At 36.0% G+C, this 22408-nt stretch overlaps 2 protein-coding genes across 2 annotated transcripts in view; one reads left to right on the plus strand and one right to left on the minus strand.

Annotated features, from left to right (window-relative positions):
- Positions 1-7915, plus strand: part of LOC131251608 (uncharacterized) — an 89954-nt gene extending 82039 nt beyond the window's left edge. Inside the window, exons 2-3 of the mRNA XM_058252444.1 lie at positions 6572-6809; positions 7607-7915. Coding sequence (XP_058108427.1) covers positions 6572-6809; positions 7607-7758 — 390 coding nt within the window. The 3' untranslated portion in view covers positions 7759-7915. The remainder of the gene's footprint in view (positions 1-6571; positions 6810-7606) is intronic.
- The window catches only part of LOC131251605 (probable inactive poly [ADP-ribose] polymerase SRO1), a 107856-nt gene that overhangs the window by 58000 nt on the left and 27448 nt on the right, over positions 1-22408 (minus strand). The gene's annotated exons all lie outside the window — the stretch shown is intronic.

Consider the following 22408-nt stretch of genomic DNA (forward strand, 5'->3'; position numbering starts at 1 on the left):
GAGAAATATCTCCTGATATTAGATTGACTAGAGCATAAAGGCATCTTATCAATGGAGACATGATTATTGAATATGAACCATTTAATTAATAATTTAAACGTCCAATTGATATCCATAAATCAATTCATTTACAAAAAAAATATATAATAACTTTCAACGTATGCCCCATCTATAACAGTGAAAAATATTTGGACGGTTTAAATTAAGTTAATTATTCTTCAGGTTTACAACATGTGAGTGCATGTGTATGGATCGTCAGATTCTGACCGTATCCATTATTCTTTTAAACGTGAGTAGGCTATACGCGTGTAGGGGAGGAGTTGCTAACATTTCATCTACAAGCAAAATACACATGCAGACATTTCAGACATTTACGGCCGCTGTGTCCAAAAAGGATAGATCTAGCCGTCCATTTGGTTTCTACACTTTGGTCCACTTGAGTGAAGTAGGCTGTGTCCCATGTACTCCATATTAGCACACTTGGTAGGGTAATAAGCGTGTGAGCTTACCAAACTAGCAGAGGAAGCATGTGTGAGGCGAAGATTAGGCATTTTGCACATGTGAGGTGTACAACACGAGCCATTAAAGACGACTGTTACTCTTTTCTATGTTTAGCTTGGAGAAAAAGATATGATTGTCGGTCATGTCACCCAATGTTCAAGTTAGCATCTTTGACACTCGTATTGATAAGTGCACTCGCTTCACGTGTGAACACGAGCCGTACATGCATAATATCAGAACCGCTCATTAGGATATTCCGGATCTTTAGATTGCATGCATAAAACATCAACCTTATGTGATCATCAGGTGGGCAATTTGTCCATGTAATAAATGAATGGTTAATGGATGTTTCCTACGGTCATAGTTTGATCTATAAGTATGGGCCATGTGATGAATATATCGATCTCGTTTTTTATAGATGGCCTTTGGAAGGTAAGGAATGGTAGATAAACGGATTTGATATTAAATATATGTGTTTTATTTCTACGGTCGAGTGCACTTACTAAGTTATATCTACGGCTGTCAATAGGTCGAGCCTGGGGTTGGTCTTAACCTGGATTTTGAACAATTTTTTGCCTTCGCTGTCGGGCCGAGCTTATTCAAAATTCTAATTTTGACGGGCCCGAGCCCAGTCCATTGACACCCCTAGTTAGAGCTGTCAATCGCTTGGGTCATACAATACGCTACTTTGGTTCTTATCGGGTTCGGGTCTAATTCTTGAAGTCTTGCTCCAGGATCTGATTGGGTTTGAGCATTAGTTGGGTATTAATTATACTCTTGTATCTGTTGTTTGAGTTGGGTTTAAGACAAATAAGAGTGGTTATATGTTTGGGTCCACCTAACAAATATATTAGACCATATAAATGTACTACTTTGACATATGTATAGTGTGTAAATGAGCTCTCTTATATGTATGTGGCTCAAGAGATTTTATTTAATTTTAGAATAATTCATATATTAAATTATATAGTTGTACTATTAGAACTTATTGGACCTAACCTTTCTTTCATTTCATTTTTTTTTAAACACGTATGCTGACACACACACACACACACACACACACACACACACCCCACATGGGCACTTGAGCCGATGACTTCAGTTAATTGGACCTAACTTTATGCAATTTGACCCAATTGTAATTCGTTCGATCACATTAACTGAGCTGAAGTGGAGTTGAGCAACTTCTAACTTTGGTATGGAGGTGAGAATCTAGTCTGACTCAATAAAATAGGATTAGGACTCGTTAAGAATGATTTAGATATATAAGGTATGCATGCATCCACTACCATGTGTATGTGAAATTTATTATGGTAGTGAAATTTATTACAACCATTAGATGCAATAGCTTGTGTTAAGCCCAAAGCACAAAAAGTAGCTTCATTTATAATATAGATGAGCTACACGAGTGGAAATAGTGGGTAGGGGGAGCCTCCCATCCAAGCATAACATTTCATAAGGGGAATAACGGTTGAAGTGGATTTCACTTAACCATGAAAAAAAATTCAAAGGTTGATGTCCCTCTTCCAATTATTTCCTTTTGTGTGGCCTACCTGAATCACGGGTAAGTATAATATTTAAGCCCTAGATATAATGATAGATGACACAATTGATGGTTGGAGTAAATTATACACAAACTTCTCAGTGGGCCATGTAAAACATTAGGCATCCTCCTCTTGATTGTTTTTCTTGGTGTGGCCCACCTGAATAATGTAGCTGCACTTGGTCGGAGTGGTTTTGATAAACACATCGCGCTGGGGCTCACCCAAGCTGCCCCGTGTTCACTTGCCTCAAGGTCTCTAGCGATAGGAGAAGACCATCTCTCTATCACTACATACACAATAGCTAATTAGAGAGGTTGAATTAATTACAATTTCATTAATGTAGCTGCTCATTTTAGAAGAAATGCATGGGAAATTGCTAGCGAGAAGGTTAGATTATCTATCTTAATGAGGGTAGCATTTGTCAATTAGTTTATGTACAATCAATATAATCAATATAAACATGTGTTTCATGGGGTTCGAGTCCTTACCTCAGTGGTAGACTCTTAGGAGTTTCAACAGGATGTCTTGGGTTTGATGCCCATAGGTGGTGAAATCCCACTATGGTGTGCGTGGGTGTGGGTGTGTGTCAGGTGCGTGTGGAAAAAACAAAATCGAAAAAAAAAAAAAACATGTTTCATGCGGTCTAATGGCACTTGAGTCTCACCACATTAAAGTCTAAGGCCTCAAATATGGTACCAAAGAAAGAGAGGCGTTCAAACACTCCATCGTGTGAACCTTCTTGATAAATGCTTTTATTTATAAGGTTTACTATGAGAAGAAGAAGAGTACAAGATGAAGAAAAAGAGAGAAGTGGAGAAAAAGAGTTGAAGAAGGAGAATGATGAGTACGAAGATGTTGAAGAGATTTGAAAGAGAAGGTTATTACTACAGAGTGGATCAACCTGATTTTTGTTGAAGATGATTTTCATGATGGGGCAAACTTTTTCCACGGACCGAGTTTCATATACATGTAACACATTGGAGGCAGAGAACGTGCATACACTAGGCTTCTGATGTTGTTGTGTGATAGGAAGAATAGGAGGATTAGTAAGAGAAGAAGGGCTCTACTTAAACATGTCAATCTGCCATTGTCATGCAAATTGAAGAAGAAAAAGAAGTAGGAACTGACAAAGAGGAAGATCCACCAAATGTGAGTATGAAGTGAAAGGAGGGACTGTAAGAAATGTAAGACCATTTCTTGATATAGAAATACATTCCAAAGTTGCAAACAAGGACTGGTTAACAATTGGAATAAATATGAATATAGAAATTTTTTTATTTTTATTTTTATTTTTTCCATTAAGGTTCTATATGAATTTCTATATGAAACCAAGGTAGTTTACCTTTCAGAAAATTCTAATGATAGGGGTAGATACCTATATTCTTCTAAAGGCGGGATAAAATTATTGATCAAAATTAGAGTTTGAAACTCATGTAATTAACCTCTTCTAGTTAACCCAAAGAAAAAAGGGGGATAGATTTATGAGAAATCTCATTCAGTTAAGCAACTTTGGAATGGTTAGCAATTGGAATAAATATGAATATAGAAATTTTTTTTTTCATGAAGGCATTTTTATTTCTATTTGTGTACAGTACCTTTACAATGAAAATGCTATCCACATAATCCTACTTTGATGTTGTTTGCGAAACAAAAAGCTGCATAGAATCTACTTCCAAAGCCAAAACTCTCTGAAGAAAATTGATAACTCGATTTTCAACTGCTGAAAGGAAATAAAGTGACCTCTTGACAGTTGACCTTTTCACATTATTACTTGAATCCTAAGAGAACTAAAGTGCAAACCAAACACATATTTCTTTATGGAGTACTCAATTCTTTTCATGTGGATTTCATATCCATTTTCCATATTCACAAAATGGTCTCAACAAAAGAAAACTTGCTGTTCAGGAAACGTTAAATGTATTTTTTTAATCAAGAATTGACTTGTGGATGTGTTTGTATGACACTCTTCGCCTGAGGAAAAAACCTTTTTTCTATTTGAATGAATTCAGGACTTTAATACACTTAGCGCAAAATGGGGCCAAGAGTCCCTTTCAGGGGAAAAAAAGGTATGAAAGAGAGGATTGCTAAAATACATCCTGATGTATGGCTTGGTTTACATTTGGATTATACCCGTTAGATTTGGGGTCTTATATTCAATGATCCACATCGTTTGTATGATAGGTGACACCATTGATGGGGGATAAACGAAAAATTTCCAAGATTGGAAGATCCTACAAGTGGCCTAAAAAATAATAGGTAAAGGAGATGGTTCATATTAAAAAGGAAATTAGGTAAGATATCAAAATATTGAAATATTCTAGCAGGAGATATTCTTATTGGGTATCCCTCATCTACAGTGAGGACCACATCAAATACAACCATCCTGAGAACCCTGCATGCATGGCTTTGGAGGTTTTTGGGTGGTTAGCATCCATGCCAAAACTTTATATGCCCTTGATCATTGAGTGGGCGCTATCCAGATTCTCAATGGCCCAATCTTGCAAGGAATCATGTGGTTTATTGTCCTTGTCCCTAGAGGTCCATTATCATGGCTGTGTGGGTTTCACGTGAGGAGTCCTCCGGCTGATTGCCTCCCAACTCAGCATAGCTCAGCTTTTCTCCTTATCTAGAAAAGAGTTCAAGTCTCCCTTAGTATTTCTGTCACTTAATTTGCAGCCCACTTTTCAGGTATAAAATGATGTTAAAACAACATGAAGTTGTTCCTGTTTGAAACCTTTTAGATGAGCCCAGGATCATGTAATTCTGGTACTGTTTGAGTGAGCTATATCCGATTTATCAGGGGCCTATAAGGTTGTCCCAAGGTTAAAGGATATTTTTGTTATTTTTAATACTCCATTCTGATAGATGGTTAAGATTAGAGGTAATCGTCCATGATTTTTTGTTTTTTTATTTTTTATTGAAGGGAGATAACTTTGGGTTACAAGGTCCCTGGACTCTTACAAATTAAAGCAAAAAAAAAAAATCTTACAAGAGGAAGAGCGACCCCTTTCTAATAAAGTGGGTTCTAATTGGCTCAAACACAAAGCAATGGTTCGGTTTTTATTCTATCAAAGTTGGATTTGTGTATTTTGGATGGCATCTAGAAGCTGATTATTATCATCTGAGTGTTGCTTTGTTGCTCTGGAGATGGCTTGATTTCTTAGGACCTGTGTTGATTATTCTGGCTCTGCGTGTACTTGAAAATGACTTTGTTCTATATTCCGGTGAGAGGCAGAGAATTGTTAGAAGGATGAGTGCAGAATCAAATCAATCAGGAAATGACAGGTTCAACCACCAGATAACTTGGCTACGACCAAAATAGATCTCCTTATTTCAATCGGTTTTGTTGGAATGAAAGGTGTTATAATCAACCCAAAAGAATGTTTTTTTCTGGATATCATTTCATTTTGGCGAAGGTGATACCTGAGGAACTCAAATCAGATTATGTGAATGGTGAAGATTGAGGTGGCCAATATTGTGATTCTAAGGGAAGAACAGTGATCGATGCTTATTTCTCTCTTTTCAGTATCACGAACGAAAATGAGATGCTCCTGCCTCATTGTTCATGCTTTTGCTTTAATGTGTGTAGAAAAATGTGTGTAGAAAAGGTCCAATTCAACTACCCTTCAAAGAAAAGAAGAAGGCCTGTTACATAATTTTTCATTGTAGGCGACACAGTCCATTACCTGCATTTGGACGTGCAAACGGTCAAATCATTGATCTGGATCATCCATTTTGTTCACCTTGCCCTCCATAACCTACTAAGGCTGCAACTTGGGTTCGGATCAACCTGAACACGAGTTCGGATCAGATCGGGATCGGGTTGTTAAGGTCCTCAGATCGGGATCGGGTTGGAAAAGGCCAACCCAATTTTAAATCAGGTTGGGCAAATTTGGGTCGGGTTAGGTTGGATTGGGAATAATCACATGTATTTGGGTAGGGTTCTTTCCAGTCGGGTCAGGTTGGGTCTGGTTTGGTTGAGTATAGAGGTATTCAGGTTAGGCACCTTGGATTGGAATTTGGGTTTGATCAGGTTGCGGATTGGGTCCTCTTGAGGTTGGGCTGGGCTTGGGTTGGCCCTCAACTCAACTCAACCTGCCCGAATTGCACTCCTATAATGGACCATGCAAAATTTAGATCCTGACTATCTGATATAGTATCTTGTGAAATGAATGCTCAAGATGGTTTGTACTAACAAAGTATGCAGTTTAGATCCTGACTATATGTTTAGTATCTTGTGAAATGAATGCTCAAGATGGTTTGTACTAAGTATTCAGTGATTGGATTGGTAATGGAAGCCAGCATTTGCCGAACTTATTGGGTCATGCATCATGTACGGGCATGATTCCGCAATTTTGCACATGCGTCCATGTTATGCATATTGAAAAATGTTTTCTTTGTTGGTAGCCATGACAATATGAATTTTGTGGATGATCTGAAAGTATGAAACTTAGTTTCCTTAATACAGTTATCTTTTGGTGCAGTTTCAATGTCTGACCTTCTGAACTTCTTTACAATATTTGCAGGTTGGGACGATCACGCTTCTAGCCTTGACGGGATTAATGGTTTTCATGCTTTTCTTTCAGGCAGCAACAGTCAACGCCATTGTCATCTCTTTGCTCATGTCCTTGGCAGCGGCTGGAGGTTTCTTAGCTATCTTCTTCGCCTGCTTAACGGGAATCTACATCATGGCATTATCAGTGGCCGTTTTCGTTATTTCCACTACAACCATCTCCACAATCATTGCGGTTATTATAGCTACAGGTTTTCTTTAATTTACCATCAAGAATTCTACTATTGCACACGCTTCATGGGATTCCATGAAGTGCTCCTTAAAACATCTTTTCTACATGAGTCTATGAATCACCAGGACTGTTGATTTGGTGGACCACCATACAGTGGGAAATATCCCAGATTGGCAAGGTGCTCATGCCATGGTTGCCATCTGATCAACGACCTGGAAAATGTTGGATTGTTAACTGAAAAATGAGCAACAGTCCATGCTCAGCATGCAAAGTTCACAACAATCAAATGGTCAGAGGCGTCCAATCGGTTCTTTGTTCATGTACGACATTCTGGGTTGATGTACTGATTGGAGATGCAGAAATTTTGAACTCTGAGTGTATGGAGTGGCACGACAACTGAAACCCAAATGGCAGAGATTGTGCTAGGTCTCGACAATTCATGAGCTACTCACATGTGCCCTGGCCCACTTAGCCGGTGGTCCACGTGTCTGAGAGAAACCGGTGGTTAAAAAATTGGCCAACTATTCACAGTAGACATACCTGTTTGATCGACCCTTCAGAAGGTTAGCTTGATTCCCAGGCAGGGTCACATGCATGGTGGGCCTTCATGATGAACAACCAGGATCTTATACACGTGAGCCACAACATGCGGTGTGCGAGTCTCATTCACATTCCTACATAATGAAAAGATTTTTATTTTTATTTTTAACGAAAATTCTATTAGTCAAGAGGATTCTATTTTCCCAGGCAAGAATCTCTAATTTGAATCATGTGGGTCCATGTGGAATCTCATGCTTGGGGAACTGTCTATTGCAGGGTGGATTGGGTTCTTCTCGAGTCTCTGGCTAGCTGCCAACAAAGGTCTGGACCTCACCAAACACTCTCTGGCCATGACCAGGTCGGCAATCTTTGCATATTCTACCTCTCGACATGCTCGCCGGCATGGCCTGCCAAATGAAGCTAAGTAGTTCCAGATACTAGTGCTCTAAATGGTACAATGCTTCGCATCTCATATAAATAATCTCACTCTATGCTTGTGCCTTCTTTGTATATGTGGTGGTGAATGCATGTTTCTTGTTTACATGGACATGAGTGAAATCAAATGCGTGCTTTCAATTTTGTCTACTTGTGCATGCTCTTGGAATAAACGATCCAGATCACGAACTATGTATGGCTTCTGGCCCGTGTTGATGTGGAACCGGGCACACATGCATGACAATGGCACCGTTCATTGTGGGGCTGCCGTTAAATTTGGACTACTGACCATTTTACTTGTAGTGGTATTGGCTACAGTGGTAAAAGGCAGATGTGGGGCCCAAATGATTTATGCATGTGATCCAACCTCTCCATCAGATGCCTCAGCTCATGTTGTCCCCAGAGCCGAAAAATCAGGTTGATCCATGAGTCACGTGGGCAACAGCACAGGTAACAAGATGGAGGGAATGCCTGTGCTGGATTTGCATGGGGGTGTGGATCCAATCCAGGCCAGGCCAGGCCAGGCCGGGCCATCCAGACCCTTCATCTTCCCTGGTTGAAGGGTCAGGGCAAAAATCAGGATGCTTTGCAATGCAGGTGGTCCACAATGCAAATCATGGGTGGGTGTTCCTTGACATCTTGTTCCCTGCGGTGTGGCCCACCTGAGTGATGGGTGGGATTGATTTGTGAGACCTCTTGGCAGCGTGATATGAACTGTCTGATGGACGGGTTCTCCTGCATATATCACGTGGGCCCCACATCTGCCCTGTACATTGGAAGGCCATTCACCATCCATATTGTGGCCCACAGTTTGGCCGATCCGCATTGGCAGACAGCATGCTACTATGTATGGCAGATGAGTTGCTGGACCTGAGCGAGATCCAGCTTACTAGATTTTACTTTTTATTATCATTATTATTATTATTATTATTATTATTATCTTTTCATTCGTGAGCATATCGTGTGGAGGAATTATTGGACGATTCTCATCAGCAAACACGGTTGACTACATGGGGCATGATATGTTGATTCAGACCTTTGATCTAGTAGACCTAACCAAGTGCTAACGGTTAAAAATACCCAAATTAGATGATTCCAGCATTTCCATTGGCAGGCTACTAATGAATCTTTAAAGAGAAAAGGTAAACAAGCGGTCAGGATTCCATGTTCAAAATGCCAAATATCAAACGATCAGGACCTGTCAATGAGTACTCCCTCATTCGCATTTCTCAGTGGGGACCATTAGATCAATGGTTTGGATCAACTTACCATGGGTGGTGGCACCATATAGTATCCCTTGTGCCGGCGGACTGTACCTTTTCTGATGATCAGGAAGCTGTATTTGCTCTACATGTAGTGGTACCATGGTTGATCCATTGGCCCCACCATGGATAGATCATGCCTTGTAAATATCCCAGATCAGAAGATCCTACCCATCAATCTTGGGCCTTTTCAGTTCAAGGTGGGCCATTGCATTTATGCCCCCTGAACCAAAAATCAGTCTGCCGCATGTGTGTAATGAAAAGGTACGGTTCAAAAATACTTACAGACCGTCCATGTACAGTATATATGTGTCCCACCTGATGAGATACCCGACTTGATTTTCTGGGCCAGGGCAGACTCACGGTGGGGCCTACCTATTGTACTAGTTGGGTAAAGCATATGAGCTCGACGGGACCACACCAAGTTGTGCGTGTGACATCCACACCGTCCATCAGGTGAATGTTCACATGCTAACCGTACAAGCAAGAGGATCATCCAGGCACAAAACTCAGGTGGGTCAAGCCATGGAGATATAATCCAACGGTGTGGCCTGGCTTAATTTTGGATCCGACCGACACAAACCAATGGTTGTCTTCTTCTCTCCACTGTTCCCTGTGATGGGGCCCACGCGAGCTATGGCTCTGGCTGATTTTTGGATCCAGGACTTAAGATCAAGGGAATCAGCTGATGGGTGGAGCAGATGTGGCACACAGAAGACGGTGGGCCCACAGAGCTTATGTGTAGTTCATGCTTCATATACAACAGGTATTTTGGAAAATTCTGGTCCACAAGAGATGACGGTCAGGATGCGATGCAACCTTTCCATTGTTCATGCATCATTGAGAAACAGCAAATCCAAACGTCGTGTGGGGCTGTCAACAAGTCGGGTCCTACAGTTCCCAGACCCGGACTGATTGGAATTCGGGTACCCATGGGGCATTTTGGCCTTGGTTTGGAGTCGGGTCCACATCAAATAAGGGCATTTACATGGCGGTCATCACACGTGTGCTGCTGTGTAAGTGCACAAGATCTTACCCGTTTATGGCTTAGCAAACCCCATTCTATTAATTAATATACCGCATCATTATTAGGATTGATCCGACCTTAGCGAATTCTAACCGGGTCCAAGACGGTAGACCCGACATGGACCCGAGTCGAACCGGTTTACAAAACCACGTCCAAAATGGCTACCCGAACTTGACCTTATTTATAAAGGGGTCCCAGAAATTGGACCCAGACCTGTTAAAATTGGGTCGGGTCCATTTGATACCCGTTTACTTAGATTATACATGGTGGGGTCCACCACATGCATCTCCACCATGATAATTAAATATTGGTTGTAGAGGCATCATACTTTGAGCTGAAGTCTCTTCAGTGTAGATAGCAAAAGATTATCTCCAACGAGCATTCTCATCTTCTGAATCATCTCCTTGCGAGTAATTCTCTTGCTCTGAAATGGACCCGATAGATACATGTGTGATCGAGACCGTTCAAATTCAAAGATTGGGCCATGCTATGAATCAAATCAATGTACCTTGTACAAGTTACAGTTGTAGAGCAGCATGTCTTTGACGAAAGGCGAAAGGCGATGTTCAATCGCGTGGAACAGCATCGTGAATGGCAACCAACCTGAGGTGGGCCATTTCGGTTCTGAGGCTGTGTTTTGGCCGTTAGTTTCCTGTGTATGAAATGCAAAACAGATGAAAATGAGAATGAATTCTTATACAATGTTCGATCAAGCAATTGCTGTGGGCCCACCTTCTGGTGATCCAGATAGTTAAGTGCAGTGGACCAACCTGAATATCTTATGGGGCCCACCGGATCGTGGGTTTATGATACCAAAAGGTGGGCCCCATAAAGCAACCAAGCAGTATCCAACCATTTCTCGATCCAACAAATATAATGCCATTTCTTATAATCGATCACAACATAGGAATGATCACATGTTTTCAAATCGAGCTGAGTTGGGCCCACTCCTGATGTGTATGCAGAATCGACAGACTGATAATAGAGAACTCAGGTGAGATGTACCACAGACTAATATACAAGCAGGCCTAAAATGCATGTATTCACGTGGTGTGGGCTACTGAATTTTGGTGTCTCTGTCCTGGTGGGGCACACCTGATGACTAGGTTGATGTTATGTACAGAACAAGTTGGTCCCTACATCACGTCTGGAAATTTCTATTACGGGTGTCCCGCTCTGATGCAGGGAAGGCTGTGATGAGGTCAATCACTGTATTCCTCATGGATAACTACGAATCTACAAAGCTCTTTGGACTCCTCACAGAGATTTCTCGAATTCAGCAGGGATGAAACTAGAAATAATTTCTAATAAATTTGAAATAAATTGATTGATGATTAAAAAAAAAAAACAAAATTACAATCCTTTAAATAGTGAACTCAAACTTAGGATAGAGTTTTAGACTCAAATCTTCAACTCAAAACTCCATAAAAATGTGACTTAACTATGAATAATAAATCTACTATTTTATAAACAGTCATGATTCCTACTCAACTTCATGGTTTTTGGCTAAAAATAGTAAGTGTCAAATTTGCCCTAATCATATTATTCTCTTAATTTTTCTAAGCCCTTTTTTATGTTGGGCACAATTCCTAAAACTCAAAGGATTAAAAGTCATGATCTAATTTAAACTTACTATTTATAATAAAAATGAAAATAAAATGAACTTTTGACCATCGATATGATGGAATCTCATAAATTAGGCTGCGCAACCAGGTGTGGTGGGTTGGTTGTCTAAAGTAGCTTCTCCTACCCAAAAATCATATATGATTGGCTGAAAAACTCATTCCAGTTTTTGAGATACAATTGTTTTAAGGTTCTGACAATCCTAATCACTTTCACCTCCAATCGGGCCTTCTTTGGTCTATCTTTGCCATGAAAGTGTCTACGCTCTACATCACCCTCCCCATTGTTCTCTCTCATGTGGCCCACCTGAGTTATAGATCAGTTTGAATTTTAGGACCTAGGCCTAACATATGGGGGGAAAACCTAATTGATGCGTTGGATAACACACACTCATCATGATGGGTCCTGCAAAGCTCAAACTTATGGTAATCACGATAACTTGCAACCTATGTCATCAAACCCCTTAAATTCCTTTCTTCTTATTGATGTAATCAAGTTTTGCAAACTAAGATTCAATCAGGAAAACAAAATCAAACCAAGGGCTATCAATGGGCCGGGCTTGGGCCGAGCAAGGCCTGAGCCCAACCCAGCCCAGTAACAGACCAGAACAAGCAAGGTCAACCCAGCTAACAATGAAACCTCAGCTAGGCATGATTATTAAACAGGCTTAAATTTTAGGCCAGGACTCAGTCCTTGGGGTCTAGGATTCTAGCCCAGGCCCAGACCAAAGCAGGCCAGACCTGAAAGCCCATGGGCTAACTTGGCCCATTGATTGTCCTACTCACACCCACACATGTACAAGTAATAAAAAACTAAGAGCTGGGTGACTTACAGGATGTAGGGCTAGGATCACCTACTGACCACTTCTCATCACAACATCGACAGTGTCCTGATCGACCATGTCTTTTCCCAGCCAAATGCTCTGTGGAAAGAAAATAATCTAAGCAAACCAAAATCAAGGACAGGCCCCAAAATATACAGAAGGTGAATTAGTCATTCAACAGCAGCATCTGCTCAAAGGACTTTTGATTCGGTGGGCCACCACATGAATGGACCATATTCCAAAAACAATCAAAAGTGGACAACTCCACCCAACTGTTATGAATTTTGCCTATTGAATTTGGACCCCTGATCGCCTTGATTTTTTGACAAATGCTCACTGCACTCCATGTGGGCCCCCTCCAAATCAATGGTTTGATCGCCACACGCAATGGTGATAGTGTCATTCTCAAACAATGAATTGAACAAACTAACTTGTATTATATTAAAGGACGGCTGGATTACCTCGGACAGAAGGAGGCAGTGTGAAACTGACGACATACTCAGGATGTATGTGTGTATTCATGTGGGTGGGCCACACGACATAATGCTTTGGGTCCCAAAGATCGTTGATGCCACTATCGAAATTCTCAGAGCTGGGATGGTATTGATTGGTTCCATGTCGAACTTGTTCCATATTTTCCATAATTGCTCGGGAAAACACCGTATTGTATGCCATTGTTGTTTAAATCCGAGTAACATGCACCGTGGACAGCCAATACAATCAGTGTCACGCCCCGAAATTCGAGTACCCGAATAAGGTCTTTGAGACCCGAATCTCAAGGTGTGAGTTATAATATAATGACATTAATTACAATCCAGTTAATTTAATCAAATTCAATCAACACTCAACGTCATCTAAAAGGAAATACAACTAAAATGTTTATTTAATTCAACCATTTTAATAGTTTTCACTTTCTACATCGAAATTTGAACATAAACTAAACTTAAATAACAAAATGATTTGAATTAAAACTAAACCTAATTAAAAAAATAATAAAAATAAAAATAAAGCTAATAGTAGAGGCCCGCCTGCTCATAGTATTCCAGCTCTGCACCTGTGCATTTGTTTTAGTAGGATGAGCATAACAACCTAATAGGGTCATTTCTTACCTAAAATTTAACATGTTCAGATAATATCAATTTTATAAAAATGAAGTATCCAAGTGATGGTCACGTTGGATGAACGCCCACGCACTGGTACCTCATGGTGAGGGACCCATTTATACATTAGCTGGTCAGACTACTGCTCCAGTTGTACTCCTGACATATGTCCACGCACACAATTGTATTCATATACCGTACACAAAGGAGACTCCAAAGGATCTAGTGGGTTCTAAGGTCTTTTACCCAAGGGACACGATTGTCCTACTTGATGACTTTAAGGTCTCTCACCCAAGGAACACGATTGCCCTACTTGCTAATTTAGGGTCTTTTACCCAAGGGATACGATTGCCTTACTTGCTTACGTTATATCTAACATAATAAAATTTAATGTTCAATGAATGGTAGACATACTGTAAGATTAATAATTATTTCACAACAAAATATCAACAATATAATTTTAATTAATAATTCTAGTTTTAAAATTTTGTTGAAACTTTAATAATTCAAATACTTAAATAAAGTATTATTTTACTATTATTTAATTTAGGAATTTTTGTGAAATAATGTACAATAAATTTTAGTTTCAATTCCAAAATTTTAAAAATTTTCTTAAACTTAAGTTCATTTAAATTTAATTTAATTAACTCTTCAAATTTTAGAATTAAAATTTGGATTTTAATCTTTACAGAATAAAAATTATCACACTGATTTTTATAATATAACATTAATAATGTAATTAAATTATTATTTGATAATTTAAAATTTATTATTATTATTATTATATATTTTTATCTAACTATTTAAATCTAAATTCAAAATTTTATTATTATTTATTTTTAAATCTAAATTGAATAAGGTTAAAGAAGATATTAATTTGGACTTTGGATACTATTATTATTATATAAATTATTTATTACAACATTATGTCAGTGTGATTAATCTTGTTTTATAATTGACTATCTAAATTAATAAATTTACTTTTGTTTGATACATTTAATATAATTATTATATTACTTTTATGTTAAATTGTTAATATCATCATTTACATAATTTTTTTAAAAATAAATTATATTTATTACAACTTTTATATATTATCAAATAAAACTTTTCTATTTTGTTACTTATAATATAATCATATAAATAATATTAAATACTTATATATTAATTATGTAATATAATATTATCTCACACATGTTTACTTTAATTATGTTATATATTTTGTCATTATATTTTTTTTTGTAACCTACAATTATATTGTATCACTACTATATTATTATGAAACATAATATTTATATTTTACTATATCTTAATGATCTTATAAACTTTTTTATTTTATTTTATTTTATTATATATCTTATTATATATCATATTAATACTGATTACATATTACAATTATATAATTTATAATTTTTTTTATTATATATTTTTATTTTATTTTCATAATCATATTTGCTTATATATACTTATCAATCTTACATCACTTATATTCATAATTCTACATAATGAATCATCAATTCTTTAAATAATTAATTATATATTCTGTTTGTACTGTAAAATATTGTAAGATATTATAATTTATTTGAAATTTAATTTAATAAATTTTTTTAACAAAATATTTAAGAATTAATAAAATAATCTTAAATAAACTATTTATTTTATTCTATAAATTTATTTTATTTTATTTATATATAAATTATTTCAGTATTAAATATTTTTTTAAATAAAATAGAAATTCCTAAATGAGTAGATTCCCTACATAAAAAAAATTCAACTGACAATAATATTTCTACGAAATTTTGGATTAAATAAACATAATAATAACTGAAAATGATAAATTTCAGGTTAAGATCACCTACCTTAAATTCTGATGATCCGGCCCCGCTTTAATCTCTCTCTCTTGATTTACAGAACTCTCTCTTTCCCTCACTCTATTTTTTTTAAAATTTGATTGATTCCTCTGATTCTTTCTCTGTTTTTTTTTTAAAAAAAATAAATGGATGCGTAATGGAATAGAGGAGTGAAAATTATTGGACGGTTTCATTTAATGGGAAGTTCGGTGGCCATTACCGTACAAAAAAGAAGGAAAGTGGAGAAAGTAGTTTAGTCATGCGGAAGATATATATAACTTTTATTTATTTTTATTTTTTAAGATATGGTGGGTCCCACTAGCGATGATATAAATCTATTCCGTCCATTATCTTGGCTTGACCATGAGAGGATATAAGGTAAAAAATGAGGCTGATCCAAAACTCAGGTGGGCTACACACAAGCTGACGGTGGGGTTGGTTCCCACAAAAAAATGGGTTGTTCTCGATTTTTATTTTATTTTTTAACAACAATCTGGTGGTTAAGATCAGATTAATCTCAGTGCACAGTCAATAGTTGATGTTAGCTAGATTTTGATTAGTTAATAATTAAACACGTGATCTTAAGTATATAAGTTGAGAGAGTGCATTATAAATAAACTTATATATATTCTACCAAAATCATGGAATCATTAATGACATTAATTAATAATTCCCACTAAGCAAAACAATCACAATTTACATGAGCCGATAGATGCATGTGTGCATGGGTGCGTGGATGTATACATGGGTCTATGTGTGTATACTCCAATGAAGGCAATTGTACATACATGTATGTGTACGCATGTGTACCAAAATTTTAGGTCATTACATTCTACCACCCTTATAAGAATTTCATATCCGAAATTCAAGCACACCCACCAAAAGGGTTGATGAGGATACTCTTTATAATCAGTTGTGTCTAGATGTTTACTACATTCCATGTGTAGTAATTTTGTGTGAGTACAAGCGTGTGTAAATTACTACACAAATTTGGATTATTACAATCTACCCACCTTACGGGAATCTCGTCCCCGAGATTCGATCGTACCCACAACCACACTTTCACTGCGCACTCTGATGTGCTTAAGTGTACGCAACTAAAAGGATATACTAACAACATACACAAGTTAAGAACAAACAACAATTACATCACAAGCAACAATATACAACAAGGATAAACATAAGTTGCACCCTATCGTTAGTATGCTTAGGTTTGTGCAAACAAGCATAACTTCAGGTTCTCTAAAATCCACTAGTAAGCTCGGTTACAACCCCTATTTAAACTCATAAAAACTTTAATTAAATTCTATCTAAGCACAATGATAAAAGCTAATATCGAGTTCTCTAAAATTCATACTTAAGCACTAGTGTAACTTATACCTAAGGTCCTCAGTATAGATCTAATCCCTAGGCTCTGATACCAAACTGTCATGCCCCGAAATTCGAGTACCCGAATAAAGTCTTCGAGACCCGAATCTCAAAGTGTGAGTTATGATATAATGACATTAATTACAATCCATTTGATTTAATCAAAATCAATAAACACTCAACGTCATCTAAAAAGAAATACAACTGAAATGTTTATTTAATTCAACCCATTTAATAGTTTTCCCTTTCTACATCGAAATTTGAATATAAACTAAACCTAAATAACAAAATGATTTAAATTAAAACTAAACCTAATTAAAAAAATAATAAAAATAAAAATAAAGCTAATAGTAGAGGCCCGTCTGCTCGTAGTATTCTAGCTCTGCACCTGTGCATTTATTTTAGTAGGATGAGCATAACAGCCTAGTAAGGTCATTTCTTACTTAAAATTTAACATGTTCAAATAATATCAATTTTATAAAAATGATGGAATAGAAAATAGATAATGAAATTTAACAACAGAATTTTGAAATGCAATGCATGTGATATTTCCATGAATACTCATAACATTTATATTATTTCTTACAACACCGTATCCAAGTGGATGGTCACATTGCATTAACGCCCACGCACTGGTACCTCATGGTGAGGGACCCATTTATACGTTAGCTGGTCAGAACACTGCTCCAGTTATACTCCTGACGTATGTTCACGCACACAATTGTACTCATACGCCGTACACAAAGGAGACTCCAAAGGATCTAGTGGATTTTAGGGTCTTTTACCCAAGGGACACGATTGCCCTACTTGCTTACGTTATATCTAACATAATAAAATTTAATGTTCAATGAATGATAGATATACATGTAAGATTAATAATTATTTCACAACAAAATATCAACAATATAATTCTAATTAATAATTCTAGATTTAAATTTTTGTTGAAACTTTAATAATTCAAATACATAAATAAAGTATTATTTTACTATTATTTAATTTAGGAATTTTTGTGAAATAATGTACAATAAATTTTAGTTTCAATTTCAAAATTTTGAAATTTTTTTTAAACTTAAGTTCATTTAAATTTAATCTAATTAACTCTTCAAATTTTAGAATTAAAATTTGGATTTTAATCTTTACAGAATAAAAATTATCACACTGATTTCTATAATATAACATTAATAATGTAATTAAATTATTATTTGATAATTTAAAATTTATTATTATTATTATTATATATTTTTATCTAACTATTTAAATCTAAATTCAAAATTTTATTATTATTTATTTTTAAATCTAAATTGAATAAGGTTAAGGAAGATATTAATTTGGACTTTGGATACTATTATTATTATATAAATTATTTGTTACAACATTATGTCAGTGTGATTAACCTTATTTTATAATTGACTATCTAAATTAATAAATTTACTTTTGTTTGATACATTTAATATAATTATTATATTACTTTTATGTTAAATTGTTAATATCATCATTTACATAATTTTTTTAAAAATAAATTATATTTATTATAACTTTTATATATTATCAAATAAAACTTTTCTATTTTGTTACTTATAATATAATCATATAATTAATAGTAAATAATAATATATTAATTATGTAATATAATATTATCTCACACATGTTTACTTTAATGATGTTATATATGTTGTCCTGATATTTTTTTTGTAACCTACAATTATATTGTATCACTACTATATTATTATGAAACATAATATTTATATTTTACTATACCTTAATGATCTTATAAACCTTTTTATTTTATTTTATTTTATTATATATCTTATTATATATCATATTAATACTGATTACATATTACAATTATATAATTTATAATTTTTTTTATTATATATTTTTATTTTATTTTCATAATCATATTTGCTTATATGTACTTATCAATCTTACATCACTTATATTCATAATTCTGTATAATGAATTATCAATACTTTAAATAATTAATTATATATTGTGTTTGTACTATAAAATATTGTAAGATATTATAATTTATTTAAATTTTAATTTAATAAATTTTTTTAACAAAATATTTAAGAATTAATAAAATAATCTTAAATAAACTATTTATTTTATTATATAAATTTATTTTATTTTATTTATATATAAATTATTTTAGTATTAAATATTTTTTTAAAATAAAATAGAAATTCCTAAATGAGTAGATTCCCTACATGAAAAAAATTCAACTGACAATAATATTTGTATGAAAATTTGGATTAAATAAACATAATAATAACTGAAAATGATAAATTTCAGGTTAAGATCACCTACCTTAAAGTCTGATGATCTGGCCCCGCTTTAATCTCTCTCTCTTGATTTACAGAGCTCTCTCTTTCCCTTACTCTTTTTTTTTTAAAAAAAATTTGATTGATTCCTCCGATTCTTTCTCTGTTTTTTTTTTAAAAATAAAAATAAATGGATGCGTAATGGAATGGAGTGGGAATTATGGGACGGTTTCATTTAGTGGGAGGTTCGGTGGCCATTACCGTACAAAAAAGAAGGAAAGTGGAGAAAGTGGTTTAGTCGTGCAGAAGATATAACTTTTATTTTTTTATTTTATTTTTATTTTTTAAGATATGGTGGGTCCCACTAACGATGATATAAATCTACTCCGTCCATTATCTTGGCTTGACCATGAGAGGATATAAGGTAAAAAATGAGGCTGATCTAAAACTCAGGTGGGCCACACACAAGCGGACGGTGGGGTTGGTTCCCACAAAAAAATGGGTTGTTTTCGATTTTTATTTTATTTTTTAATAACAATCTAGTGGTTAAGATCAGATTAATCTCAGTGCACAGTCAATAGTTGATGTTGGTTAGATTTTGATTAGTTAATAATTAAACACGTGGTCTTAAGTATATAAGTTGAGAGAGTACATTATAAATAAACTTATATATATTTTACCAAAATCATGTAATCATTAATGACATTAATTAATAATTCGTACTAAGCAAAATGATCACAATTTACATGAGCCGATAGATGCATGTGTGCATGGGTGCGTGGATGTATGCATGGGTCTATGTGTGTATACTCCAATGAAGGCAATTGTACATACATGTATGTGTATGCACGTGTACCAAAATCCTGGATCATTACATTCTACCACCCCTACAAGAATTTTGTCCTCGAAATTTAAGCACACCCACCAAAAGGGCTGATGAGGATACTCTTTATAATCAGTTGTGTGTCTAGATGTTTACTACATTTCATGTGTAGTAGTTTTGTGTGAGTACAAGCGTGTGTAAATTACTACACAAATTTGAGTTATTACAATCAACATTTCATTTCAATAAATAAAGGAAGTTATCATCATGGATTTCGATTGACTCCAAAAAGAATGGTTAGCGATTGCATTCGGCCCATCATCCCATTGAAAACATCATTATAAGTGTTCTGGATCATTCATCCGTTGGGGCCAACTAGATGGGAAATGGACCAAAAATCCCCTCCATGAAACAATTCTACCCAAATGATCAGTGGACTTATTCACTAGCATTTAGACTGTGTGCTGTTTTTCTTTCCAAGGTAAATGATCACATGCATTCCAACATTTTAATCTGTGTGGGACCACCTGTGCTGTGTTTGTGGAATCCGAACCGTCCATCTGGTGTTCTTCCTCATGGGCACTATACATCCCAACAATCATCCCTATCAAAAACATAGGTGGGACACACCACATGGAGCAATGCACAGCCAGGTGTGTGTGTGTGTGTATATGTGTGTGTATTTATATATATCATGATGGACCCCACATTCCATCTGAAAGTTTCAATGGTGGATGTCCCCATATCCAGTGCCCCCATTTTTTTAAAACCTTTAGTGTGGCCCACCTGAGTTACAGATTAGGAGGATTTTGATAGCTTAAGACTAATACCAGGGACCTGCATCTAATAGACTGGTTTGATGGCATTATCACATCACGGTGGGTCGCACACAGCTCGAAAATATGATAATCACCATAGGATTGAATGCATGTGATCATTCTCCCTCCTAAACATTTTATCAGCTGATTGATTTTTTGATGGATAAAGTTGTAGGATTGCATTTTGTCTGCATGAGTTGTATATGGGGTGTAATTGATTCTATGAGGTGTGATTGATTCTATAAAGTGTGATTGATTCTATAATTAGTTCTTGTAAATATAAGAATATTTAGTTTCCTTTAGAATATAATTTTTTTCTTTTATATGAGATGTAATTGTATCTATATATAGCACCCGATTGGGAGAAGATAATTCAATTCAAATTATTCTTATAAACCATAATCTGACATGGTATCAGAGCGGGTTCGATTCTAAGGAGCTCGTATTCCAGTCGTCTCGTTGGCCACTCTAAGGACGTTGTATCCATTGCTTTCTCTATCAACAAGACGATCAAGCTCTCCTTACTCTTTACGCTGATCATCTTCTTCATCCGACGGTCCTCGACGAAGGCTGTGACATCGGGAGCGTACGACACCGGAGTCACCATTGTAAATCTGTTGTGAGTGCGATGGCAATCACCACAAGCGCAGCAACTGAACCAGCTCCAACACCAGCACCACAGATTATTGTCCACCAAGACAATTCTGTGTTTCCTACCAGCATCACACTAGATGAGACCAATTACTTATTATGGTCTCAACTCATGGAAATGCGTATTAGCACTCGTAACAAAGCAGGATATCTCACCGAAGAAGCGAAAAAACCTGCACCCGGAGATCTTAATCTTGGAACATGGATTACCGAAAATCACAAAGTGAAGAGTTGGCTTATTGACTCAATGAGTCCGTCGTTGATGCAATGATTTATTCATCTCCCCATAACCAAGGAGATATGAGAGGCCGTATCGAAAACCTTCTATGATGGATCGGACGAAACTTGTATCTTTGAATTAAATCAGAGATTCTTTTTTTACCACGCAAAATGGTCGACCATTATCAACGTACTATAATGGACTTGTTGCTATTTTCTAGGAAATCGATCACAAGATTATTTCTCGGGAAGGAACAATTGAAGGGGTGGTCCAGTTGCATTCCGTGATGGCTAGGTTTCGAGTTCATATTTTTCTAAGTGGACTCGACTCCGAATTTGATCAAGTTCATGGAGAAATCTTACGAAAAGATCCAAAATTCGATTTGGAGAGCTCGTATGCATATGTCAGGAGAGAATATCAACCAAGACAGACAATGTGAGGCTCTCGTGCAATCTCTAAGCGTTCGGCTATGCTGGCTAACCAAACTCGACAAGGATCGTTGTCTGGCTCATCGAAAAATCGAAACAATCAATCAACTGGAAAGTCTGGTGGCCTGGTATGTACTCATTGTGGTGAAACAGGTCATTCGAAATAGTGATGTTATGAAGTCATTGGCTATCCTGAGTAGTGGGACTTCATAAAGAAACCTCGAAAGAAGATTGTAGGGAAAGCTATGGTGACATCTACGGAAGAAGACCAATCGCAGCCTACAACAAACGTTGTCTATCCAGGTGTTGTCGGTAAGACATCTGTATTCTCTGCAACTGCTAAGAACAATACTTAGATTATTGATACAAGTGCATCCAATCATATG

The sequence above is a fragment of the Magnolia sinica genome, chromosome 7 (genome assembly GCF_029962835.1).
Source record: "Magnolia sinica isolate HGM2019 chromosome 7, MsV1, whole genome shotgun sequence".
In the NCBI taxonomy this organism is placed as follows: Eukaryota; Viridiplantae; Streptophyta; class Magnoliopsida; order Magnoliales; family Magnoliaceae; genus Magnolia; species Magnolia sinica.